This window comes from Callithrix jacchus, chromosome 6, assembly GCF_049354715.1.
Source record: "Callithrix jacchus isolate 240 chromosome 6, calJac240_pri, whole genome shotgun sequence".
In the NCBI taxonomy this organism is placed as follows: domain Eukaryota; kingdom Metazoa; phylum Chordata; class Mammalia; order Primates; family Cebidae; genus Callithrix; species Callithrix jacchus.
In genome coordinates this window covers 121,249,701-121,277,639 of record NC_133507.1, presented here as the reverse complement: position 1 = coordinate 121,277,639, position 27,939 = coordinate 121,249,701, and the positions used below count along the sequence as shown (strand labels likewise).

General features: G+C 39.1%; 1 protein-coding gene across 18 annotated transcripts in view; it reads right to left on the bottom strand.

The window, feature by feature from the left end:
- The window catches only part of SPATS2L (spermatogenesis associated serine rich 2 like), a 171,651-nt gene that overhangs the window by 119,770 nt on the left and 23,942 nt on the right, over nucleotides 1–27,939 (bottom strand). For 14 of the 18 annotated variants that reach the window (XM_035305244.3, XM_035305245.3, XM_035305247.3 and 11 more), the window contains one exon: nucleotides 27,406–27,455. The exons of the other annotated variants lie outside the window; for them this stretch is intronic. Coding sequence is in view for 4 of the 14 variants with exons in the window: in XM_035305246.3 (XP_035161137.1) it covers nucleotides 27,406–27,455 (50 nt within the window). In the remaining 10 variants the exon portion in view is untranslated. The remainder of the gene's footprint in view (nucleotides 1–27,405; nucleotides 27,456–27,939) is intronic. 18 annotated transcript variants of the gene reach the window in all.

Genomic DNA, 27,939 nt, shown 5'->3' with positions numbered 1-27,939 from the left:
TGTGCTAGATCCCTCAATGACTTATTCTGAAAATGGTCTCCTAAGATGGTAAGAAATGACCAAAAATTACATAAAGCTCACTTTCCAAATAGAGTTCTGCAGAAAATACATCTGCCATCTGGCTTTCTGGCTAACTTCACTTCTTTCCTTTTAGGCAGATATTATTTTATCCAGACCACACAGTTTGTTCGTCTAGTTGGTTCATGAAAATTTCAGAACATGACTCTGTAGCAGGAATGTTTGGCAAGTGACAGAACATTAGCTGCTTAACATCAGGGCAGTTTCCTTGTCTCGGTGGTTAAGCAATCTCTCCCAGGCTATGTGTGCTTGGGTGCCTTCAGCTATGAATTCAAAATGATGATTTGATGATATCTTTAATATCTCTCAAAGATAATGTCTCCAATGCACTTTGAGACAGGTACTGCTCATGTACATATACTGATACTCTAAAATTAGCTAGGAAGACTTTAAAACTCACTGCTACTTCACAAGCAACATTATGATGGTCTACTTGATGCAGATTGATCTAAACCAAGTTACTGTGCTTGTCATTTCATGTGAAATGGAAATAAAGTTTCCCTATTCTTGTTATGTAAAAAACAACAATGTGCTTTAAATTTTAGCCAAGGTGTATTAGAGAATGGAAAAAGTAATTTGGTCTGGGTTGGCTTTTCAAAACCCATTTAAACTAAGAAAAGAGGCATTTATTTAAAAAAAAATCAGATCAGTTGTATAGTTACTTCCCCTCTCTCCACGTTTTTCAAACGGCAGAGATCAATGGTCTTTGTAACCACCTGCCTGTCTCCAAAGAACGTGACAGGCTGAGCTGAAAGAGCCTCCAAACTTATGCCAATGTAAAGGGGGAAGCCTTTTAATGACCCTGTGGGCTTGGCATTGTTTCTCAGTGGCCTCACTTAGCCAACAATGCTAAGAGCTGCAAGCTGAGCCTAAAGTATAATTCTGCAGACACTGACAATGAAAAGACCATCAGGAATGGAGTAACCTATCCTACAGAAGCAGTTTAGAAGGGAAAACACATATCCAAAAAAATCTGGTCCCACATCAAGGTGAAATGAACAGAATTCAACATCTGTGAAGAATGTTGGATGATGATGTTACAGTTTTCAAGAAAATATTCAGTGAGAACTTTACACAATTTTAATAAACGAAGTTTATCTAGATCCTTGAAAATAATTCCATTGCTCTGGTTTGAATGTATCCTTTAAAGTTCATGTGTTAGAAACTTAATCCTCAATGCAATGTTGCTGGGATTAGGTCATGAAGGCTCTGTCCTCATAAATGATTAATGTCCTTATTGCAGGAGGGGGTTAGTTATCTGGAAAGTGGCTTTGTTGTAAAAACAAGGTGAGCCCCTCTTGCTCTCTTGCCAGCCATGGGATGATGCAGCACAAAGGCCCTCCCCTCACCAGATATCAGTGCCACACTTCCCAGTCTCCAGAACCGTGAGCCAAATAAACTTCTGTTCATAAATTACACATTCTAGAGTATACCGTTACACAAAATAGGCTAAGAGGTCCGTGATCCCTAAAGCTTTATTAGTTATTTACCAAGCCATCCTCAGATTTTTGTTACCTATTGAATCTAGTTGACAATAAGTTACATTTGTTCATTTGCATAATTCCATTTCCTTCACTATGTCTTTGATTCAAAGCACAACATCATGGAGTCAGAGAATGGAAACTGTTTCTATATTTTGGGAGGAAAAAAAGCAATGTTTGTGATAACCTATTTTTTTTCCCTCCTTCTAAGCTAAACACTTATAATTCTTAACACATGTTTTTTCTTGGAACCATTTTTTACTTCTGGCTTTATGTAAAATGTGAGAATTTTCTATCTCAGAAAATGGCACGAGTTCATCTCTTATGATGTCCCCATTGTATGTTCATTGCCAGTGAGACAATCTGTTTAGCGCCATCATTATTATTACTATAAATAGATCCGTATAATGTGCTTTTATGCATGTTTATCACTTTCAGTTTCAGAACTGTGTTATTTAGGCCTTGACCAGAAAGGTTTTCATATGAATAATGAGCCTGTCTTTCTGGTCTGAAATTCCAATGTACTTTATAGATACAAATAATACCCATTTACCAAGAGTAGACTGACTTGTAGTTCAAATAAGAAAGAACCACAGACGTAAATGCACATTAGTGTTGGGCTTAGACTTGTAAACAGAAATATAATTCATGAATTTCATTAATTATTTAGCCAACCATTACATAGATATTTCTCTGTCAAGTTGTAAAATCTTAACATTCAGTTTTTAAGTGCATTTTACAGGTACACATGATAATCTTAATCTCTAAAGACTTGGAAATAAGAAAACAACGTTCTTTATTTCCTCATGAAATAAGACTCAGTCATCTAATTTTCACCTTCCAGGTGTAAGGATCTTACGAAACAGCAGAATACCAAAGTCAGAGACACTGTGAAATTGTCTGAATTATGTTCTGTTTGCTAATTACCTGCAAATGTGTTTGCTTCACTGTTTAAAAAAGGCATAGATGTATGTGTCTGCATAAACATATTTGTATATACAATGGAATACGGAATGGAAGGAGAACTCAATCAGAATTTAAATTTGTAACTTCTAGTCTGGTCCTGCTTTCCCCAGCTCAAATGGGTCAAGTTCTCTGAGTCCCAGTCTCACATCTGTAAAGCAGCTGTGAAGACCAAATGTGTATGGAAACCTTTTGTAAACAGTGAAACATAAATCACTAAATGCACATGAGGTCTGTGTGTTTGTGTGTGTGGTTGCTATAGTTTGACCCAATTCACATGAACATGACAATGAATGGGGCTTGTCCTCCTTATTTGTCTCACAGACGTCCAGATTTTTAAAAGGATACTTGTAAATCCAAATGAATTAAAGTAAATGCAAGGGGAAAATATACCACATGAGAGAAAATACTGAGGAGTCCATCAGGTCTGGCCCAGGAGTGATGTCTGTCTGGGGTGAGACCCCTTAACTGTCTATTTTGCACAGTTTCTCCTTCCATTCTAGAAACCATGATTTTTCCAGAAGGGCCAAGTTTTTTCACAGGCAGTGTCCACAGCAGTGCTGCAGTGGCTCTGGCATTGTGGGGGACATACAGGAGGCGGGTGAAGGGCAAAGACGGAAACAAAAGAGATGTCTGAAAAGGGAGAGATGGAGGAAGGGCAGTCTTTAATGTCTACGGGAAACCTGTTTGTCAAGTTCTTGTAAGTCAGGGATTGTACGTATATCCAAGTACACTTTACTACAATTAAACAAAAAGTCATTCACGGTTGACATTTCCTAAATGTCACGTATAGCTACAAAACACAACCCTGGCAAGATGTCAAAGGTACTGCCTTTGTTGTTAAAATCTGGTTTGTTCAGTCACAGCAAAGAACTAACAAACTCACAGCCATTTTCTCTTAAATTGAAAAATATTTTTTGTTTCTATGTGTCCCAGAAAGCACTTTTAAAATACTCCTACAGACAGTTAAAAGCTATTTGTATTTTCTACAGCCTATCCCCTCCAAATGGGAAGAAAGGACAGGAACAAGAATCCTTGGCAACAGCTAGCCTCCCGCAATGGTGAGGGCTTGAGAGGCACGAGAATGAAGTGGGTAAGTGTAAGTGGAAATAAAAGATGTCTTTTCTTTTTTTGAGATGGAGTCTTGCTCTGTCACCCAGGCTAGAGTGCTAGGGCACGATCTTGGCTTAGTGCAACCTCTGCCTCCTGGGTTCAAGCAATTCTCATGCCTCAGCTTCCTGAGTAGCTGGGATTATAGGTGCCTGCCACCACGCTGAGCTAATTTTTGTATTTTTAGTAGAGATGGGATTTCACCATGTTGCCAAGCTGGTCTTGAACTCCTGGCCTCAAGCAGTCCTCCAGCCTCAGCCTTCCAAAGTGCTGAGATTACAGGTGTGAGCCACACCCAGCCTGAACTCGATTCTTTACTAGAGCTAGCTATACTGCCCAAGACCTATGGCTCCACTTCCAGGATCACAGGGTAAAGCTGAAGTCATCTCATTGTATGAGAGTGAGGAACATCAACATCCCTTTCTATTAAAAGCAGAGAGCCTTCACTAAAGTTCACTGTCTTGGCTATGCATCTTTTCCTCTTTGGGATAAATGACAGGGTCTGAGCTAATGATTCACATTGTTAAAATTACAGACCGAGGCAAATAATTATTCATGGTTAGTTAAGCTTAGGTTTGCTCCAACATGCCTTCCTGAAGTGATTCCTCTCGAAAACAAACTCACTTGGGAGATGTTTAACTTCATTAAGCCAGCACTGACATCAAGAGGGTATATTTCCAATGGACACTGCCATGCAAAATATGGATTGGACAACTTAACTGAAAGCCCACTTTGCTATTTGTAGAATGTTCTCTTCTCACTATAAAGAAAGGACCAGAGTTCTGCCAAGAAAATGTAAAAGCTGTAGTTTCCTACAATAGTGGTGCATATTTCTGTTTTAGACCATAGCACAGCACTTGTAGAAGTCACTGCTTCAGTAAGAGTTGATTATACGTTCATTTCTCAAGGACAAAGGGTCTGAGTGGCAAATGCCTTCAGAATTTTTTTTTGTTGTTGGGGGATAAGCTAAACTAAGTCAGATTTCTTCGTGAAATAGGGGATGTGGCAAGGCAAAGGGTAGTTAGATTTAAAGTTTGAAAATTTTAGGTATCATAGCTATTGAGGATAGGAAACGGTGAAGGGTGAGAAGAGGGTGGAAATATCCCGGGACCACATCCATTTGCTCTTCTTGTTTTCTGCTTTAGGGGTAGTGACTTCTTTTGAAAAATGAGAGGTTTATTTTCATAACAGGCAGTGAGGAATAGCTAGGCAGATGTGTGTGGGTTGGTTCTGGCCCTTGATTAGCAGACGGGAATGATACTGCCTTTAAGTTTCACCAAATATATCCGTCAAAACACATACAAGAGACCTCCACTTGCACAATCAAGATCCCAAATTTCAATGCAGCGATCATGCTGTTTTAGGAAAGTTTAAATGGAGCCAAATTTCCATTTCCAGAACTGTTCTCAGATGTGGTTAACAGACTACATGGACTTTTTCATCTCTTCTTTGCTTCTCTAGGATGCAAAGTCTAAAATCAAGGTATTTTTGAAAATTTTTCTGTGCTTTGATCAAGGAAGTACTTGATGGAGGCCAGATGTCATTCTGCTACCAGAGTATCCTTTCTCGGAACCACAGCAAGAATGTTCCCAAGCCTTTTACAGAAAGTACATGCCATGTACAACATGTAGATACTCTTGTCAGAGTAGTTCAGACTTTGGGCAGCTATAATTGGAATGTGGCTTTGAGAACTCTGCAAAGTTCACTGTGTTGCTGTCCATGTGTGTCAGTGTGGGTGTTCCCCTCCCTTGCGTTCTCATTTTTTTTCCCCCTCATACATGCAGGTTTTTGTGCTGTTAATCCTCTTGGAATGTAGCTCTTATCAGCACCTAGAAGAATTCATTACCCCTTCACCTTCTCTGTTCTCCAGCGCATGAGGCTAAGAACAAGAGAGCAAATGTCTGGGGAGTTGAACTCTGAATTCAGGTGTGCTGGCACTGAGTTACTATTTACCTGATTTTTCCTATAATCAAAAGGGAAGGGGAGAAATTAATCATGCTTCCCTCTCCACAGGAGCTGGAGGAAAAGAGCCTTCAGAAACAGAGGCTAAGGCCCCCTGCCATTAAATCCAGGTATTTTAAAGCTAAGGGTCAAAAAAGAAAAAAAAAAAGCAGCAGATTAGCAGATTTGCAAGAGATTCTAAGCTGTGTCTGTACAACAGAGCAAATGATCAATATAGTGGGGGTAAAAACTAGTTAAGCCACTTAGAGAAAATCATGTTTGTTTACCTTTACATATCTATATCTATATATATAAACTTCTGCTGGTTATACAGTAGACTTAAAAGCAAAATATTTTGTTTTTTATACAGAGCCTGCAAAAACTCATTTTATGGTCTTTAAGTATATACCCTTCTCTATCATTCTTAAATTGTCAGTTTTGTTCACACAAGAAAATAAACTCAGAATACAAATACAGTACTACCTCTTTTGGGTGTAAACCATGAGGCACTGCCACACTGTCAGGCATTTATGAAAAGCAAAAGGCAAGACACAAACACCCATGAGTCGTCTGGCTCTTTCTTCAAGCATGTAAACTGAGATGTACACTGAAATGGGAAACTACCCAAGCCAGAAAGGTAGCCAAATATACCGTCAGAGAGATACAGCAACATTCTTAGAATCCATTAAAAGGCAATAGAAAGCAACCATTAATTGAACAACACTCAACTAGATTGACAAGACAGAACTGAAATGGCACAGGGGGCTTCCACCCTCTTAAAGAACTGTGTCAAGGAGCAGGGGATTTGTAACCAAAACTCTATGATATTTCTAGAATCCAATAGGAAAACCTTATACCAAAGACTACATCATTGTTGGCTTTGTTTTTACAAGGTTGATTTATAGTTGCATCAAAAAAAACCCTCAATCTATAATTCCTCAATACTGAAAGGAGGAGTGAATACAAAAATTTATTATACCCCGTTCTTCAGTTTAAGGCTATGTAAATCAGTCATCAATTCTGAATACTGTATTAGATGAATCCCTTTGTTAACAATTATGCATGTCAGAACACTAGGAATAATGTAATATTAACTAAAATACATCAGGTGTTGGAGAAAAGTTACTGACAAGGTAATATATTTATTTTTTAATGGAAAAGTTTAATCCTTGGCAAAATAAAATATATGCCATTCATTTAATTTTAATTTCTCAGGATTTTGAGAAGTGTCTCGACTTCAAATGTTTTTACTGCAAACAGGTTGCTATAGTCACAAAATCTTTTACCATACATTAAGTTTATTCACTTAGCAAACATTTATTCCTCCGTATTCCCGGTACTTACACACTTGGAGGAAAGCTTTCGATTGCTGGTTAGTGCATTTAAAAACACAAACACTGAGATGTGTGGCACTCCTTCCCAGCAAGTGCTCAGCTACAGAAGAAATATACAAATGCACCTCTCCCTCAGAGTTCTCACTGCTTTCCACCCGTTGATTTCATAGTGGTACATTTCATTTTCGAAACACTTCCATAAACATGATTGTGAACCATGCTGTGAGGTTAATTTTGGTGATAACAAAACCTGAGAAGATTTGTTTTTCAGAAGGTTCTTGGCAGTGACTGAACATATGGTGTGATCTTTGTGGAGAGTAACTCCTCACTTGCCTCACCAAATCTCTATATTGCTGAAGCCAAGAGCCTCAACACTCCAAAGAGGGGGGGAAAAAAACCACACTTAGCCCTAGTCACTATCCACAGGATTTTAGGTCTACTTAAAATTGAAATTTAGGCCAGGCATGGTGGCTCATGCCTATAATCCCAGCATTTTGTGAGGCCAAGGTGGGCGGATCACTTGAGGTCAGGAGCCTGCAACCAGCCTGGCCAACAGGGTGAAACCCCATCTCTGCTAAAAATACAAAAAAAAAAAAAAAAATTAGCTGGGTGTGGTGGCATGCACCTGTAGTCCCAGCTACTTGGGAAGCTGAGGCATGAGAATCACTTGAACCCACGGGCGGAGGCTGAAGTGAGCAGAGATCATGTCACTGCACTCCAGTCTGGGTGACACAGTGGGACTCCATTTCAAAATAATAAAATTTAAATTTAGAAATTTGTATTAAGAGAGAAAAGTTTAAATAATACAGCAAGAAAATCGCTATTAACATGGATTGGGGATGGTTAACACTGTGATGATCTCTATTTTCTTCCAAAACCTACTTGGATGGAGAGAAATTAATTTTTAAAAAGTATAAGCCCAAAAAAACAACAAATGAGAAGATGAGACAAAAATGGCTGAGGCATGAGAAAACCATTCAGAAAGATGGAAAGCAGACAAAAGAGTGGGAACTCAATTCGGCAGAGGCCACTGAGACTCAAGGACCCACAGTTAAGAATAGAGAAGCCAGCAACTAACCGCCAAAGAACCCCCAGAAAGGGTGAGGTGAGAGGGGTGACAGATTCACCGCACTCACATCAGCCAAGTAACCATCCCTCCCAACCCTGTGGGACATAGGTAGTTTCTTCTCTAGAAAACTGAACCCAAGAGGCTGAGACCTTAGATATTATGGAGGGCAGGCTGAGGCTCCAGACTGAAAACAACAGCCAAGGAGGAAGTCTGTTTGGGCATCAACAGTGAGGCCTCCAGCCCTCTCCCATTCAACAACCTGGGGCAGTGGCTACTCTCAGACCCCCAGGCAGGAGATGTGAATTTCATTCCTGGGTAATGGAGTGACCACAGTAGGAAGATGTTTAGATGTTGACACTTCGACTAGAGGACGGAGTAAAAGGTGGCTTCCAACAAACTGAATTTGCTGAAAGGAATAAATTCCTGTCCTTTTATGGTTGGATGAGAATGACAATTAACAGGAGACCAGAAGGAGAAGGTTAGATGATAAACAGGGTAGAGGCATTATTTCCCCTCACCTGGGCTTTGAGAACCTTGGGTTTCATTCCTGCCTGTGTCTTTGACTATTTTTCTTTTCTGAGACAAAGTCTTGCTCTGTTGCCCAGGCTGGAGTGCAGTGGCACCATATCAGCTCACTGCAACTTCTGCCTCCTGGGTTTAAGTGATTCTCATGCCTCAGCCTTCCAAGCAGCTGAAATTACAGGCGTGTGCCACCACACCTGGCTAATTTTTTGTACTTTAGTAGAGATGGGGTTTCACCATGTTGGTCAGGCTGGTCTCAAATTCCTGACCTCAAAAGATCTGCCTGCCTCAGCCTCCCAAAGTACTGGGGTTACAGTCTATGTGCCTTTGACTCTTGATGTAGCCTGTGAATCATTTCTCCTTTCTAGACCTCAGTTTCTTCCTTTGTAAACTGGAGGGTTATGGCCCTAGGTTCCTGCTATTCTGAGATGTTGGAACACTCTTTGCAGGTCTAAAATGACAGACAGAATGCTGGTGGTCTCTAACATGATGCCTGAGGCTTTGCTGACTTTTCAGGGTCCTTCTGCTCCCTCAGCAAGTGGCTGCCATTCTTAGACGTGATGCAATAACACCATTCTTCTTTTTAAAAAAATGTGCATTTTAAACAAATTGGCACCAAAAGTAGAGGGCAAGAACCCAAGATAGTAAAAGTACCTAGGATATGTCAATACTGACTCTCCATTTTTCTATGTAAGAAAGTAAAGGCATTGTCAGGAAGAAATAGAGCCAACCGAAATTCAATGCACGCTTTTTTTTTCTTAATGAAACTCAGGGGAAAAAAGGTGAAAAACTCAGTAATACTTCTCTTTATTCTCAAGGGTCAGCTCTGAAACGGAGTAATAGTTAACATTTCCTAACACTTTGTACAGGCCAGAAGCACTGAGCTAGCTTTCCAGGACTGTTCTCATTAGTTTCTCAGGTGCGCCTATCTTACAAAGGAGAAAACCGAGGCTCCTAGAGCTTAAGTGATCTACTGGTACACACGGAGGCATTAGTGTCAGACCTAGGCCTCTCTGACTATAGAGCCCACACTCCAACCTTCCAGCCACTGTCTCACCTTCCACCCAGCCCTACTGTTCTCAGCTCAGCCAGCCAGTCCCTGGCCATTACAGGAAGACCTCCCACAGTCTGCTCTCCAATGATGTGTCCCGTGGCTTCAGAGGAATTGACATAATTGGACCTTCTGCTGAAAAGCTAGAAGGCATTCTGAAAAATCAGTACTGGCTTCTGCAAGAAGCAGCCTTGCCCAAAGCTAATTGAAGGCCATCTGAACATCTTCAGAACTGTAGCCATAATCATCTTGTCTCATTGCTTACCATGTCTCAACTTGCATCTGCAGTAAATCACTTCAAAATCACTTTTACATGCTCACTTATACCAAAGAGAAGACAATATTATTTTTTGTCACTGCCCTATAACTTCCCCATCTAAACTCAGAACACTAGTATTATGGTTACATAATAGCCTGCTGACATTACTATTTTAAAGCACCACTTTTTCAGGGTTTATCACAAGTCGTTTTAAATTTCATTTAGCTCTAACTTGTTATACAACTTTATGTTCAGAAACAATGTCCTCTGCTACATCAGCAAGCTATACTGAAAAATACAATTGCTATGATTTGAAAAAAAAATTCTTGGCAAGCTTTTGATTCCACCCTTTTAGCGGGCCATATGTGGGGTGGTAATGGAAAGAGAAGTTATATGACTTATTGTAAGATATTACTCAGAAAAACTAGAGGATATATATTTTGATAGCTAATCTGGATTAATGGTGCAGCTTGAGCCTTCAATTTCATTTACTATAAATGAATCCAGGGACTAAATCGTTATTCACATAACTTTGCAAACCAAGCATTCAGTTTACTAGATTATCAGAGACTAATAACTCAGAGAAGAAACTGGCACACTTGGTGGTATGGACATTTGTGGTATGATCATTCAGTAACTAGCCATTCTCACTTCTCCTAGCCCTACTTTGCTTTAGGGGGGACCCAATGAAGCTGCCTCCAATCTGAGCCCTGAGGTTGTTATATGACCAGGATGGATCCCTCTGCACAATGTATTCTATGTGTCTCAGTTATGGGTTCAAGGCAGCTCAAAATGGGCAATGAGGCCCAGGACATGCAAACTGGGGGCTTTGTTTAAGCTATTAGGAAATGACTTTTTCTTGCTGGGCTTGAATGAAGAGAGGATGAGACTAAAGTTAACTTGACCATCTTGAGACCAAGTGGAGTTCAGAAAAGAGCCAGAATAAGCAGAGTCAAGACATGCACAGTGCAGTCAACTCCCACTCAAGAGGGTTCCTGAAACCCCCACCTAGTGATCTCTGTGTTGGCTACCCCTCACTCCAAAGGAGGCCAAGAAATGCAGTCTTTTGGCTGGGGACATTATCACTTTGAATAAAATCATGGTGTGTTACCAAGGAAGAAGAAAAGAATGGGTACTGGTTAGGAAATTAGTGACCTGTTCTGTGGCCCACTTGGGTTACATTTTCCATGCTCAGCATAGAAAACAGGCAGCTATCTGACATCTATAAAGGAAGAATGATACATTTCAGAGTCTAAATTAGAGATCAAGTTAAAACACAAGAGTCTTTGGTTTGTAAAATCTTTCATTAGGCAATAACCTGTTATTTTGCAGTAGCTTCATGGAAAATTATTACTCAATTTAAAAATAATGTAACTACAATTAAAAATGCAGGATCTGCAACCACATGCAGCAGCCCAATTTTGCATATGCAACTTAGATACTGAAAAAACACTGTTAAAAAATCCTAATTTCTTCTTACATTATAGGGATAAATCAAGTTGCATATTTATGAGCCCCCTGTCTCCAGGCAAGAATTTTTCAGTTTCAAATTATACCTTAGACTTCTACAGGTTAGGTTAGAAATGATAACAAATGTAGGAATCTTTGAATTGACATTTAGTTCTCAGGGGATAACTTTAAAAACTAGAGAATAATGGAAGTAGCTGCTTTTAAGAATTTTTTTCAGTAGTCACAAAGACACATCATATATGAGAGTATATAAAGAATGCCAAAATGAGATTCTCTCTGAAATTATTTAGTGTGGGATGAGAAAAGGAAGATAAACAAAGAACAATGGTTTATTGGACCAAGTGAATTAAGTGGCAGGGGAGTCACAGAAATGGAGTATTAACAGACACTCTGCCTTTGGTCTTGAATTATGAAGGTAACAATCAATGACCTTTATAGATCATAGTCACACAACTTCAGAACTTAGAGGAAGCTTGAAAACAACACATTCAACTCTTTCACTTTCCTGAGGAGAAAAACTTGGACCTAAAAAAACTGGGCCATCTTTCTAATGTTCCCCAACAAGTTCACAGCAGAACCAGGATCAAAATATGGGTTTCCGAACTCACGGAGCTAAAATATACTCTTTCCACTAACATCCATTCAGAAGTCATGGAATTGGTAAGTCAGTCTGCCAGATGTTACAACAATTTACCTCCACATTTATTGTGAAGTCATTCGAAACTGTATTTTTAAAGGGAGAAGGAACTGGTTGTAATACTATGACATCTGCCAAGGGTGATTAATGAGGAAAAATATATGACATCTTGCCTCACTGAACTAAACCAGGTCTAGGGAATGTAGACAGAGGCCTCCTGGATACAAAAGGAAGAGGCTGAGAGGTAGTCGGGGTTTAACAGCTGGCGGGAATTTTATTTTCTGTCGGAAGTGATTTCTTTATTACAGTTTGCTTCAACTGCTTCCCACCTATGGCTGAAGTTCCCCTGAAACACTAAGCAGCTCTCAGCTATGTAACCCTCACCATAAGTGCTCCAAAAAAGTTAAAAACTAGAGTAATCTACAAGCGATACAAAAACTAGGTCTTTTGAAGGTCTTTCTTCAAAGAAGCAAAAGATCAAGGATAATACTTCAGAGTGGGTTAGTTTGCATGTACTACAAATGACACAATGAGTCCTTCTTAATAATACATTTTCATCACTTGGCAGCTAGTAAATAGGAGAAATGCAGGGAATCCCCACTCAGCAGTTTCTATGGGTAAACCTAGAAAGTGTAGACCTGGGATTTGGGAGTAGGAAGAAACCCCAAAGCTGCTTTAATAAATTGAGTTCCTTCATTTTGCAGGGCAATACAGGAAAAAAGCTAATAATCTCTGCTAAATCAAATGTACTAAAGAGTAGTTAGTGTTCATGTTCAGCTGAAATATGTTTACAAATAAATTCAGCCAAAAAGCCTCATATGAAGTCTCTCAGTTGTCAGTCACTTTCATAAGGTTTGACCTAAATATTTTCCTTTTCTCAATTAAAATAACCTGCGTTGCTAGAATAACTGGCTAGCCATATGCAGAAAATTGAAACTGGACTCCTTTCTTATACCATATATAAAAATCAACTTGAGATAAATTAGACTTAAATGCAATACCCAAAACCATAAAAAACCTCTGGAAGACAACCTAGGCAATCCTCTTATGAACCTAGGAATGGGCAAAGATTTCATGATGAAGATGCTAACAGCAATCACAACAAAAGCAAAAATTGACAAATGGGATCTAATTAAACTTAAGAGTTTCTGCATAGCAAAAGAAACCATCAATCAACAGAGTAAACAGACAACCTAAAGATTGGGAGGAAATATTTGCAAACTATGCATCTGACAAAGGTCTAGTATCCAGCATCTATATGAAACTCAAACAAATTTTCAAGAAAAAAACTAACAGCCCCATCAAAAATGGGCAAAGGACATGAACAGACACTTTTCAAAAGGAGACATGCATGCCAACAACAAGCATATGAAAAAAAGCTCAATATCACTGATCATTAGCAAAATGCAAATCAAAACCACAGTGAGATACCATCTCATATCACTTAGAATGGCTATTATTAAAAGTCAAAAAATAACAGATGCTGGCAAGATTGCAGAGAAAAAGAACACTTATACACAGTTAGTGGGAGTGTAAATTAGTTCAACCATTGTGGAAAGCAGTGTGGCAATTCCTCAAAGAGCTAAAAACAGAAATACCATTCGACCTAGCAATCCTATTACAGGATATATACTCAAAGGAATATAAATCATTCTACCATAAAGGCACACACACACAAATGTTCATTGCAGCACTATTCACAATAGCAAAGACATGGAATCACCTAAATGCCCATCAATGACAGATTGGATAAAGAAAATGTGGTACATATACACCATGGAATAATATGCAGCCATAAAAGAGAACAAAATCATGTCTTTTGTGCAAATGTGGATGGAGTGGGAGGCCATTATCCTTAGCAAACTAACACAGGAAAAGAAAACAAAATATTGCATTTTGTCATTTATAAATGGGAGCTAAATGATAAGAAGTCATGGACACAGAGAACAACAAACACTGGGGCCTAATGGAGGGTAGAGGGTGGAAGGAGGGAGAGGATCAGAAGAAATAACTAACAAGTACTAGGCTTAGTACCTGGAAGATGATGTAATCTGTGAAACAAACCCGTGACATGAGTTTACGTATATAACAAACCTGCACATGTACTCTCAAATCTAAAATAAAGGCTTTTTTAAAAAGATAACCTTTATTGTTTCTTTCCTGCTTATTATGAAAGCTGGATATGTTCAGAGTAGGAAATTAAAAGATATAGGTAAAACAGAAGAATTCCCCAAATCTTAGCACCCAGAGAACTGCTTTAAAAACTCTTAAATACATTTCCAGAATATTTTCTAAGAATATATACATACATTAACCAAAATATGGTCACATTTCATACTTGCCTTTTGTTAGCATTTTATTTCTTAACAATGTATCATAAACATCTTTTCATATCAGTATTTATCTACAACAGTATCTATTGTGGCTGAACAGTATTTCATTGTATGACTGTGACATCATATATAGAATATATTTATTGATGAATGGCAAGGATATTGTTCTTATCCAGAAAGGAAGAAAAACATAACTCATTATAATCACAAACTCTGCTTGGAAGAGCCCACAAACAGGGTGACCCTGGGTATGCAGTATCAGTCCTAGAAAACACCAGAGACATATTTATTCTATATGTGATGTCACAGTCATACAATGAAATACTGTATGTAATGGTTAAACATTTAAGGAATTTCCTGTTTATCATATTACAAACAATGATGTAATGAACATCTTTGTGGCTGAAACTTTTCCACATATCTTTAATTATTTCCTTAGCACAAATCTCTAGAAAAAAAAAACAGTGAATATATTTTAAAGGATTAACATAGTAACAAACTGCCCTCTAGAAAGAGCATCATATATGTTAATTTACTTGAGTTACTTGCCTATCAAGTGCTATGATCAGTTTAGCACTACATGAAGAGAAGTTAAATAGACACCTTTGGGTTGGTGAAGTATGATAGATGTGCTTGTATCCATGATTCTGATGAATGTTAACTTACAAATACCTTAATCAGTTAGGTGATTTTATACTAGATATTTCCTGTTTATATACTTCCAGCCAAGACTGACATACATTCCATTTTGGCTCTTTCTTTGGAACCTGATGCCTTTTCTCCCTCTCCTGTGTTAAGTAATCTTCTTATACACTTATCAATATTCTTAAAAACATTCTCAGTGGTCTGTCCCTGACAATATTGTCGTAGTGCTCTGATTACATGCATCAGCTAGAAAATCTCCATCCAAGTTATTCTCCCAATTAGATGCCAAATGAGTTTGGAGTCTGACATTTTAGCGAAGTGACAAAAAAAAATTACATCTGAAGTTAAGGCAATATCAACAAGTACCTGTAAGACTAAAGAGAGAAAGTAGAAAGTGTTGTCAGACCACACATTTTCTTTGAAAATTGTTATTTATTCATTTATATTCCACCTGATTCCAAAAAGGACTTACAGCAGCTTTTCCTTTTAGACATGCTTTCTAAATTTGACACTTCTGCCTCATTGAGACTGCCAACTTCTTTCCTAACATAAGGATATTCTTCTATCACAACCACTTGCTATATCTGGAGACTGAATGGCAAGGATATTGTTCTCATCCAGAAAGGAGGAAAAACATAACTCATTATAATCACAAACTCTGCTTGGAAGAGCCCCAAAACAGGGTGACCCTGGGTATGCAATACCAGTCCCAGAAAACACCAGGAAAAAAACTCAAATTTCTAGGATGCATAAAAGCTCCAAAGAATCACAAGAAGTCAGGCCTTTGGCTCTCCACTTCCCTTGTTGGGACTGTAAGAGCTCAGATCCCCGACAGCCTGACTCATGTGAACATAATGGGAAATGAAGGTGTTAGACCCACAGACATGCTGCAAGAGAACAATCAGTCTCCTGTTAGGCTTCTTTCTCCACATTCTCTTCTGTTTTCTTTCCAGGTCATCTTCCAATACCACCCAGCTGACCCTTCTGCAGCTCTGGTCTCCTGTCCTACATTTTGAAGCACAGTCATTTTAGTCCGTGGCCCTCCTAAATCTTCATCTTTGGACTTGTTTTCCACCTCTCTTCCACTGGCCTACACCTTGCTCAGTACCTCTTCTGTTTCAGGGCCCTGTGCTAGCAGTACAAGACATGGTCCCAGATCCAGTATTACACACTGAGTGACAGTCAGTGATAAGTCCATGGTATATGGTAAATAGACACTGGAAAGAAAACTTATTTACCATGACTATATTCTTTCCACTGACTATTCACTGGAAATAAGTTTTCTTTGCAGTGTCTATTCACCATAAACCATGGACTTTTCACTGAATAGATGGTCCATGGTATATGATGATGAATAGACACTGGAAAGAAAACTTATTTTGCATGATTTAGAGAAAAAAAGGGAGGGAGTGTCCAGTGCTACATTAAAGGGGGATTAGCGTAAAAGGGAAACAATGATATTGAACTTACTTGGCATATTAAAAATGTTATAGTTAATTTTGCTTATCCTCTAAATGCTTCCAAATGCCACCATTTTAAAGAAAAAGGATCAGTTTAATTGTGAAGCCTGAGGTTTTCTGTGGTTTCAAAACAGCCTTAAGAAATACAGTTTTTCATCTGAACCAGCAGTATATCCAAGCAACAAAGGACAAACTCACCAGTAAGACTCACCTAATAGAAAATATCATATCAACATTTCCCCCAGACCGTTATGCTTTAGCATGTCACAATTTAGTGCATCCTCCCATATAATTATTTGATCCTCACAATTTAGTAAGGTAAGTGTTACTATTCCCATTTCGGAGATAAGGAAACTTAGGTTCTCAGAGGTTCTATGATGTACTGGAGCCATTGAGTTTAGTTCAGCGGTTAAGAACATAGGTGTTGAAGCCAGACTGCCTAAGTTCAAATCTAGGCCCTGCCCAGGGTTAATAATGTGACCGTGGGGAAGTTACTCAACTTCACTGTGCCTCTGTGCCTACATCCAAAACACAGATAAATGATAATACTACCCACTTTGCAGGGCTGTTGGGATAATGCATTAAAGTAGCCTTAGAATTAAGAAGTCGGGGTCAGGGGTGGTGGTTCACACCTGTAATCCCAGCACTTTGGGAGGCTGAGGTAGATGGATCACAAAGTCAGGAGATAGAGACTATTCTGGCTGACACAGTAAAACCCCGTCTCTACTAAAAATACAAAAAATTAGCCAGGTGGCATGGCATGTGCCTGTAGTCGCAGCTACTCAGGAGGCAGAGGCAGGTGAATCGTTTGAATCCAGAAGGTACAGTTTGTGGTGAGCTGAGATTGTACCACTGCACTCCAGCCTGGGCAACAGAGTGAGACTCTATCTCAAAAAAAAAAAAAAAAATGAATTAAGAAGTCAGTCTCTGTAATCCCAGCACTTTGGGAGGCTGAGGCGGGAGGATCACATGGTCAGGAGTTCAAGACCAGCCTGGTCAATATGGTGAAACCTTGTCTCTACTAAAAATACAATATTAGCCTCGCCTCTACTAGAAATACATTATTAGCCGGGCGTGGTGGCATGCACCTGTAGTTCCAGCTACTCAGGAGGCTGAGGCAGAAGAATCGTTTGAACCCAAGAGGCGGAGGTTGCAGTGACCCAAGATCTCCCCACTGTGCTCCAGCCTGGGCGACAGAGTAAGACTCTGTCTCAAAAAAAAAAAAGTCGGTCTGCCAGTGACACATAGGTGCACATACAGAGTAAGCACTTAAGAAATGTTAGCAAGGCTGAATTCCCAGAACTAAGTATTTTAAGGCCACCGGAGCTATCCTTAACAGTTACATTGCCTCTGTGATTCATAATTTTATCAGCAGAGAAATTAGCTGACTATTTCTTACAAAAGGAAAATACATGATAAAAGGAAACCTTGAATTGGATAAAATGGCTCGAAAAGGAAGAGCAAGGGCAAAAGTTCAAGTGTGAATTCTGAGAATAACCCCATTTATTTTTGTTTCCAGAAAAAATGCTGTAGATGATTTAAGTATTTGCAGTCATTTTTCTAGCACAATGAAAGGTCAAGCTAAATGGAAGTAATATTTGTGTAACCCATGGTGACTGTCAGGGAGTCTGTTTCCCATGGCCAGGTCCTCGATCCAGACAATGCAGCACTTCTCTGGAGGACCACTCTAAGCAGAAAGGGCTGTGCCTCCCCAGAGCCCTCCCCACCTCCCACTGCACCCCCTCCATGTGAGTGGTCTGAAAGAGCAGAGAACAAAGATGCAGCTGGCAACACGAGTGCTGTGGAAAAGAGCAATTTCATCCAGGGAAGAGGGCAGTGGAAAATCAGCAGAGGAATATTACCAGGACACACTTCCTTGTTTCTGGTTTCTTGTAGTATCAAGGGCAAAAAAAGAGGCTGAAGTGCAGAGAATGTGTTGTTGGGGGAACAGGAAGGAATAGAGAGATCCAGCATGACACAGAATTTGCAGAAAAAAACTGCTGGTGGCCAAAAGAACTACAAAACACATACCAGTCACAAGAAGACACCAAAGCAGCAAGAGTAGAGTGCAGGGCAGAGAAACTCTGCAAGCACAGCATAAGTCAGAGGAGCATAACAGAGGCCACCCAATACCAAGGATGAACAATCGCTTAGTCCTTTTCCAGTACACAGGAGAACCTGGGGAGATGGCCGCAGTGGGGCTCTTAAACTGCAGATGTCATGTGCGTCGAGGTTCCTTTCTATATATGACACTTCCAGCTAAAGTATCACGTGAAGAATCATGTGGAGGAACAAGTGTCATCTGAAGGGTTGAAGAGTCAAGTGCAGTGTGAACAATCCCATCTAAGGAACTCAGGGCACCCCTGACATAAGGGTTGCATGTGAGAAAGGAAATCTCACTCTAAACAGGAACATAATCAGCATTTAAACAAAAAATTATGGACTGTCATTAAACCCAGAAGTTCTTCATGCCACAAACCTAAAAATAACAGTAACGTAATCACATTTGTCTTGCACTTTAAACTTCGTAAAAAATATTTTATAAACATGATCTTCTGGCCCACATAGATGTTTTTTGCTTGCCTTACAAGACATATTCCTTGTATTATTTCTGAAAGTCCCTAAGAATTGACTTTATGTTATTGCAAGCATGTTTTTTAATCTATAAATACACACATTGAATTTATCTATGGATACTATACATAAAAAGCAAATGGTGGGTTTTAGGTACTGAATCTATTCTAAAAATCTACTTATTTTCTAGAATGACTAATTAAACGTAATTTATGTTAACTAAACCAGGTGTAAACATTTCAATACTCTGCAGAGACCATTAAACACATCTCCTTAAGAAGTTCCTATATTTTCAAACCTTCAGACAGTCTAAGGAGGTACTATAGATGAATAATTATTTTCAAAAGGAATGTTTTAAAGGATATCCCTTAAGGGTCTTTAAAAACAGGTCTTAAAAGCATAAATAGGAAACATGCTATAGGGTTATAAAGAATAGTGGAATAAAAATGATTGTGGCCTACTTCCATAAAGAAGCATAAAAAAAAAGGGGAAAAAGCTAAAATTACTTCCAGCTTGCTGAGTTAAAATGAACTGTTCTTTCATGAGGCAAGTGTCTTATTTACTCTTTGCCCTATATACAATAATAACATGTGTTGTTGAGAGTCAACAGTTCACATTAGCATTTTTTAATTTAGGAAAAAGGGGAAATTGTAAACCCTAAGGAACAGCTTTCTGGCTGACATCGTTCAACATGCCTGGAGGATGATGTGTACTTTGTGCCCATATCTTTATTAAGCCTTCTGTCCTTGAGGTACAAAGATAACACTTCTGACCCACAGTCAGCAGGGCACTGGCTTTGAGGTTCTTTCTCTCTCTTTCTTTCAGCTTGATGAGAAATTTGTGCTGATCCACCCTCTTTTGGTCATCTGGTTTCCTTTGTGACTGACAGTGCACATTTGGGAGACAGCTGCCTGGCTTTGAGAGAGAAGTGCAGCTTGGAGAAGAAGGGAAGTGAAGTGGAGAGGTAACCCCTTGGCCTTGGCACTGGTGCTAACCAACTGATGTGTTAAAAACAAAATTCTATAAAGTAGAAACTGACATTGTTAGCATGGTAAGAACTCGGCAAAACTATCTGCATTAAGAAAAGTTGTGATAAGATGAATCTTCATTGTACATACCACCTACTAGAGTAAACTGAGTCTTTGGGAAGTTTGTATCAATTCCATCTATACCAGTGGGCTTTCGGGTTGGTACATGCTTTGGTTTTTCCAAGCCCTTGATCTACGTCATAGCACTTACCTTGTTCCGGTTTTTTGCATTTTCCAGCTCTCATCACTTGTTATAACTATTGGGATTATTCACTGATTACATACATGTTTCTTCATCGTCTGGCCCTACTACTACAATATAAACTCTCTATATTAGAAGATCTCAATCTACTAAAATTAGCTACTGATTCCTTGATTAGAGTTAATCTGGGGCTGGGCACAGGGGCTCACACCTAGAATCCTAATACTTTGGGAGGCTAAGGTGGGTGGATTGCTTGAGCCCAGGAGTTTGATACTAGCGTGGGCAACATGGTGAAAGCCCAGGAAAAAATACAAAAATTAGCCAGCAGTGGTGGCACGTATCTGTATTCCCAGCTACTCTGGAGGCTAAGGTTGGAGGATCACTTGAGCCCAGGAGATTGAGGCTGCAGTGAGCCATGACTGGGCCAATGCACTTCAGCCTGAGCAACAGAATGAGATCCTGTCTCAAAAAACAACAAAAAAGGTCAATTTGTTCCAGAGTATATCTGGCTTAATAAATTAATCACCAATATATAGATCTATATGAGTATATATGTTCATTCAACAAATAGTAACTGAATATGCCTTATGTATTAGGCAATGGACACGGAACAGGGAATACTGGTAAACAAAGCAGAACCTACACAGCTGGCAGTCTATTATGGGGCCGGCTGAATATCTTATATAATATCTTGCTAAATCTTTGAGGAGAACATAGAGAAAGAAAAAGAAGAGAAGCCATCAGCTTGGCATCAGGGAGCAAGCAAGCTCTTAGAGAACAAAGCCACATCTCTCTCACTTTTTAAATTTCATCTCCCTGGCTCTCCACTGCTCTAGGTGAGCCATGCATGCCTCTCAACTGACTGTCAAAGCCTTCTTCAAGTTCACTTTTCAGAAAGTTTTGCAAACATCTTATAAACAATTTTGCTATCCCAGAAAATGAGCAGGTACTCCTTTGAAAGAAGAGGAAAATTCCTTTGAGACTTTTTTTCTTAGTAGCGAGGAATGCAATTAGGCCTATGCTTGGCATTCTGTCAGTTCCCATAGCCAAGAAATCTCAGGGTTAGGAGAACAAAGCTACCAAGATGCTTTTGCTATTGACTATGGCTGGCCCAAAGTTCCAGGTTAAAGCCTGAGAATATTTCATTCCTTTAATTTCCCACATAACTAACTTCCAAATACCAAAGCTTAGAGAACCCAGAATGCAAAATCCTTTCCAATACTTTATTAAAAATATTTGTATGCTGTGATTTACTGCTAATGCTGGTCTTTCAAAGCATTAGTCAGGACACCTGCAAACCTTCCTGCAATGGCTGCCGATAAAAGTTTGACATTTCATGGGTTAGCGCTTAAAATCTGACAAATAATAAATCATCCTTGTAAACAGTTTGAGTCACTGGGTTGATAATATATTGAGAATTGGTTAGAAAGATGAACTATAGATTACATTGTAACACACCACTGTGGAAAACCAAGGCTAAGTAAACTAAAGATCATTATTCCTATATCTGTCTCTTCAGTGGTCTGCTTTCTCTAAGGAAGAAATTCTCTTTCAACAGAAAGAAATTTCGCTAAGTATGAACAATATGAAATTTGGCTGTTTCATATGTACATATGCTTGAAAAACAAGGAATCAACACTCTTCGCGGCTTTATAATTAATGATCCAAAGGGGACAATATACTAACATTTAGAACTTGTCAGGGGCAATACTAAAAGCAATGTTTAACTTGTTTTGGGAGTTATTCATCAATTTTTCAGGCATATGAACATTTAAATCATTTCCATCCTTGAAATATTTTAAGTAATTGCAAAAGCCCTGGTAGGACAAATGCTATGTATTGGATACACATTTGGTATGAGGAACAGCAGTACACAACATTTTAGAAATGGCTATGACACAATCAAATACATTTTAATAGGTTCACAGGAGAAAAAAAATTGAGGTATTTTAATGGTATCATGACCTGCCTGTGGTATGCAGACTCTTTGACACATTTTAACTATGAGCAGTAAGTAGCCTTTGAACTACATGGCAGTAGTAGTATCCAAGTTATCTTTAACTCACATGTTTTCTATGTGTCTTTTTATTTTTTTACAATTCATATCCATGTATTATTGTGTAAATATGTTATAAATCTTATAAAACATGGAAAAAGGGTGACAGAATGGATACAATGTTTGCTAATCATAATATCTCAAGGCAATACATAGAAAACAAAGTTCATGATTAAACGCAGTGAATCTAAATCCCTTAGTTTTCCAGATACATAAAATTTTGGTGGCCAGCTTCTTGCCAGATTTGATTCAATGGTCTCTGTCATTAACTCATAATGTGGCTGACACAGGGTTCATGCAAAGCTTTGCCATTCTCTTCTTGCTTGCAAAATTAAAACTGTCTTCAACTTTTTGTCAAGAATTATTTCCAGAATCATTTAAAGATTCTGCTAGCTTGTTAGGTTTTGTTAAAACTAAAATACAGAATTTGTAAATCCAGTTGACCAGGCACAATATATTTCACAATATAACCAAGGCAGATGGAGCAGTGGGGAAGCCACTGGGCAGCCCCTGAGCTGGGCACTCCGATTCTTTGCTCGGGAGACCTTGCCTATGCCCCAGGTGATACCTGACCACTCGACATGTGGACTCAAGGACGGTGCCAATGTCAATACAGTTGCTATCAGTTACCGTAATGTTTCATGATAACAAAATGAATGTAAATGCAAGTCCTAATCAATTTGTTTTCCCACCCAAATGAATCTTCTCAAGTGCTTGCTGGGGTGCATATCCCACTGTGGAGATCACTTTGCCATGCAGTGATACAGTCATTTACTTCTAAGAGCCAGTTATAATCATAGAAATCTCTAGACTGAAAACTGGCAGGACAAGGTCTGAACTAAACCAGGCCAAAGAGATAGTTACTTTCTTTATCTTTTTAAGTTTTTAAATTATTACTATAACCCATTAACAAAAAAGTACATTTAAAAATTCATTAATTTTGTGCATGTCACTACCAGCCCTGTCAAAACGCACAATACTGCCAGGGCCATTGGAAGCCCTCTGGGTGCTTTCTCTTCCCTCACTTAGAGGTAAGCAGAATCTTGATATCTGATTCTTTCAGTAATAAGTTTCTTGCTTTCCTTTGTTGCTTCAGCCACTTGAATATACACACCTTAGCAATAGAGTTTACTTTTGTCTGTTGCTTAACAAGACTGAGATGTTATCTTGTGTCTTTTGTTTCTCTCTCTCTCTCTTTTTTTTTTTTTTTTGAGACAGGGTCTTGCTCTGTCACCGAGGCTGGAGTACAGTGGTGTGATCTCAACTCACTGTAGCCTTCCCTTCCTGGGTTCAACTGATCCGCCCAGCTCAGCCTCCCAAGTAGCTGGGACTACTGGCACACACTACCACATCTAGCTAAGGTTTTTTTGTTTTTCTGTTTTTTCTTTTTTTGTATTTTTTGTAGAGAAGGGATTCATCATGTTGCCCAGGCTGGTCTTGAACTCCTGGACTCAAGCAACCCCCTGCCTCAGCCTCCCAGAGGGCTGGCATTACAGGCATAAGCCACCAAACCCAGCCCATGTCTTCTGTCTTTCAACATTATGTCTGTGGGATACATTCATGTTATTGTGTATAGCTCTAGTTCATTATTTTACTGCTGTATAGTATTCCAGCATATGATTACACCACAATTTATTCATCTAGTCTCCTACTGACAGAGAATATTTTCCATGTCTCTGGATGCATATAAGTATATATTTCTCTAGAATACATAGATACACACACACACACACACACGCAGTTAACTTAGTTTAAAAAAAAAAAAAACCTAATGATTTCCAGTAATTCATTCTTTTGGCAATGAATTAAGAGTCCGTAATTAACTAACTCTTACAAAGCTATGAGGAAACTTCATTAAATTACTAGATTTATCTCTGAGTAGACTTCCACTCCTACACATTCACTAAATCCAAGCCATGACAATAAATGAATTTTACTGTATTAAAAAATAGTTTGGGCCAGGCATGGTGACTCACACCTGTAATCTCACCACTGTGGGAGGCTAAGGTAGAAGGATCACTTAAGCCCAGCAGTTCAAGACCAGTGTGAGCAACAAAGTGAGACCCTCATCTCTACAAAAAAATCAAAAAATTAGCACCTGTGGTCCCAACTACACCAGAGGCTGAGGCAAGAGAATCATCGCATTAGCCCAGGAGGTTGAAGGTTCAGTGAGCCGTGTTGGTGCCACTGTGCTCCAACCCAGGTGACACAGTGAGCAGAGTGAGACCCTGCCTCTAAAAAAAAAACAACAAAAACCTTGTAAACTTAGTGAACTTACTAAAGCTGATTCCTTCAAATCACTCTTTCCTCTCTATCTCTCCCTTCTCTCTCTCTCTCTCTCTCTCTCTCACACACACACACACACACACACACACGTACACACATTTTACATATTGTAATCAAATTTTTCCTCTTAATGAGGGCTAATATTGTACATACTGAGAGAACAAAATGTTCAAATTTTAAAGGAATTTTGCACCACAAGAGTTCCAAGTTAACACTGATCGAGCCTGGAAAGACAAAAAATGTTATTTCTGTAGCCAAACTAAGGAGTACAAGTATAAATAACAGAGACTAGCTCCAAATTCAGAGTCTCCAGTGTTTTCATTACCATTGTAAGTGTTCTCCAAGTGACTGTAGAAATGGGACACACTTAGGTGACAATACTATGGTACCAGCAAAATCTGCCTCTGGTCTCCCATTGTCTTACCAATAACTACATAATAACTAAGATTTTTTATTGTGCCAGGACTTTCCACATACCAGCCTACATATACTTTACATATATGGGCTATGGGCTTGTTTAGTCATTAAAAGAACCTGATGACGTGAATACTCTCATTTGTCCCATTTTACAAGTAGAAAACGATGCACAGAGAGCGGGGATAACTTGGCCAAGGTCCCACTGCTGGAAGTAGCTCAGTTGGAACTCAAAATCATTGCTCGGTCTATGCCCTACTACCTTGCAAAATGTTAGTTTTATTGTTATTGTCTTATCTTGATAACAATAATAGTAGTTAAGATCAGAGCAAAATGTGAATTCTAGGGGGAAAAACATCTATGTACATTTATTTTGATCTATGGGAAATTTGTGAAAATGATTGTAACCAAGCAACTCTCTAATTCTGGGAGAAAAAATTAAGAAATGAATTAAGGGATTCAGTGGATACCCAAATTAGTCATTAGAACTCGAAGATCTGGAATTCTGGTCTAAATCCAGCTTTGGCACTTGCATCCAAAATAAACATGACCAGATAAGTGTAACAGCTCACAATTAAAATGGATTTATATGGCTTATGTGTCCACATGGGACAGGCCTCTTTCTAATGAGTTCAGATACCTCTTCAGTTATCACGGGCTTCATTTACCATCTTCCAATAGTCTTTCATAACTGCTGGCAATAGGATTATGCTGAGGGAGAAATCATTTTCAATCAGTGATGTCTGCAGTACAAGCATAAAAAGATAAAAGTAAAGCCTTTGAGCTGTAATTAGAAAATTCCTAAAGTGTGCTCATGTGGCATATGGTTTAGACTACTACCAACTGGCAAGACCAGTTACAGAAGGAATGTCTAATGTCACTGTTCTGGAATAAGCAGCCCATACAAGTAGCATTCCAACACACGATTAGAGCAATCTTTTCCAGGGTAAAACATTACTGCTTTCCACCTCTAATATGATTAGTGACAGACAGCTGGAGGCATCTCATTCTCCTGACAAAAATATGATCAGAATTGTTTTCAATTAGTACATCTTTCCATCAAGCTGTTGCCTTCCAGCGGAATAATCAGAGTTTTTATTTATTTGGTATATGTTTCAAGAAAACATGAATTGATTGTGCCCTTGCTTGTCTGATGGCTGCCAGGATTTACATAGCAACTGTTCAGCTGCCTAACCAAAGGAAAACTAAGCAGTGTGTGCCCCTGTGCATGCACATATGTGTATGGAGACAGAGAGACAGAAAATCAACCAGTTGTTTCTATACTGATTCTCTTTAAACAACTAGAAAGTGCTTTCGCTGTGATTCAAACATGAGGAAGTAAAATATTCTATTCCATTCATGGAAAACAACCAACTCCCACCAATGTTTATGGCTCTTTTCAAAAAGTTACACTAAAGTTTTACTTATCACTAAAGTTTTGCATTTATGGGGAAAAAAATCAAGTTTATATTAAACGTTAGTGGAAAAATCCAGGAGGCAATAAGACCTCATTAATTTGGACTATCTCAATTTGGAATTTATGATTATTTGACAGGGTCTGGACCAAGGATGATCTTTCCACAAGGAATATGTGGCTTGTTAAGTAAATTGATTTAAACAAGATCACTGATGGGAAAAATAAAAAAATGATAATAATAAAAATGCTTTCAGGGAAAGTATGGACCTAAACCAACATGCTTTCTGTTCAGCAAATACTTTCAATACACCTGTTCAAATACCAATACTGATAACAATAACAGTTACCGTTTTATTGAATGTCAGTTTTGTGTAAGTTTGTCTTGCATACATGAGCTTAAAAACATCTCGACAATTCTGCAAGATGGGTATAATTATCCCATCTTAGAGAAGAGGAAACTGAGGCTCAGAGAAGTAAGTCACATGCAAAGACTGCACAATTATTAGGCAGCAGATGCAGGAAGCAGAGCCAGGCTGTCTGGCTCAGGAGTCTGCATCCAACTCCTAGTCAATGCTGACTGAACACTGCCAATTCCAAGTCAGACTTCTGTAATCACGGGAGCACGTTCTTCAACAAGAATGACAATGAGAGCAAAAGTGGCCATCAGTGTGAGGAGGGAAAGCCAGACAGTCTGGCTCCAGAGCCCACCGCTCTTAGCCATAATTCTTTTTTAAATCACAAGAATGTCTGTAAAAGTTCTATTTTTTTTTTTGGTACTTCAAAATATTTCATATGCATGAAGTTAATCTAAACATATCCATAGACATGACAAGGCAAGTGGGGAAGGGGTATGTGGGTGGCGTAGGACCGACTCACATCCACCAGACCCCACTGCCCTATCAGGAGTAACTTCAGTCAACACACTCTAAAAGAGAACTCTGGTGTTGAGCCCTGAGAGGCAGCTGAGGCTGCCAAAGGCTGTCACAAGGCTCCCAGGTGTCAGCTGCAGGTGTAGGGACAGCTGGCCATGGCAGCAGGAGGAGGTCATGGAGAGGGAAGGACCATCTCTACTCACCTGGGAGTCCACAGAAATGTTCCTGAAAGCAGCCTGGGTTCTGAAGTGCCCTAGGAAAAATGGAAATTTGGGAATTCAGGCAGGTCTCAAATTACTAGCCACACCACCCATTTCCCATCACATTCAAAACCCAAGCACAGGATCTCGAGTCAGGCAGACAGAGAATTTGTCCTCACCCATGACTTTACAGCTCTGTAACTCTGAGCAGGGAGAGTAACCCCTCTGTGCCGCAGTTTATTCAGCTGTAATATGGGGATAATAATAGTACCTTCCTCACAAAGTTGTTGACTTGATGCTATATAACATATGCAATGCATTTAGCACACCGCCTACCATATACTAGTGATATTTTAATAACACCAACAATAGCCAACATTTATTGCCAGCTTAGGAAATATCTAGCATTGCTCTAGGACTTCACATAGGCTAACCCTTCAATACTCTGAGGAGGGTCCTGGTATCACTGGCACTTTATAGGTATTAGAAAATGAGGCACCAGAGAGATCAAATCACCTGTCTCATGAAAATGTAACT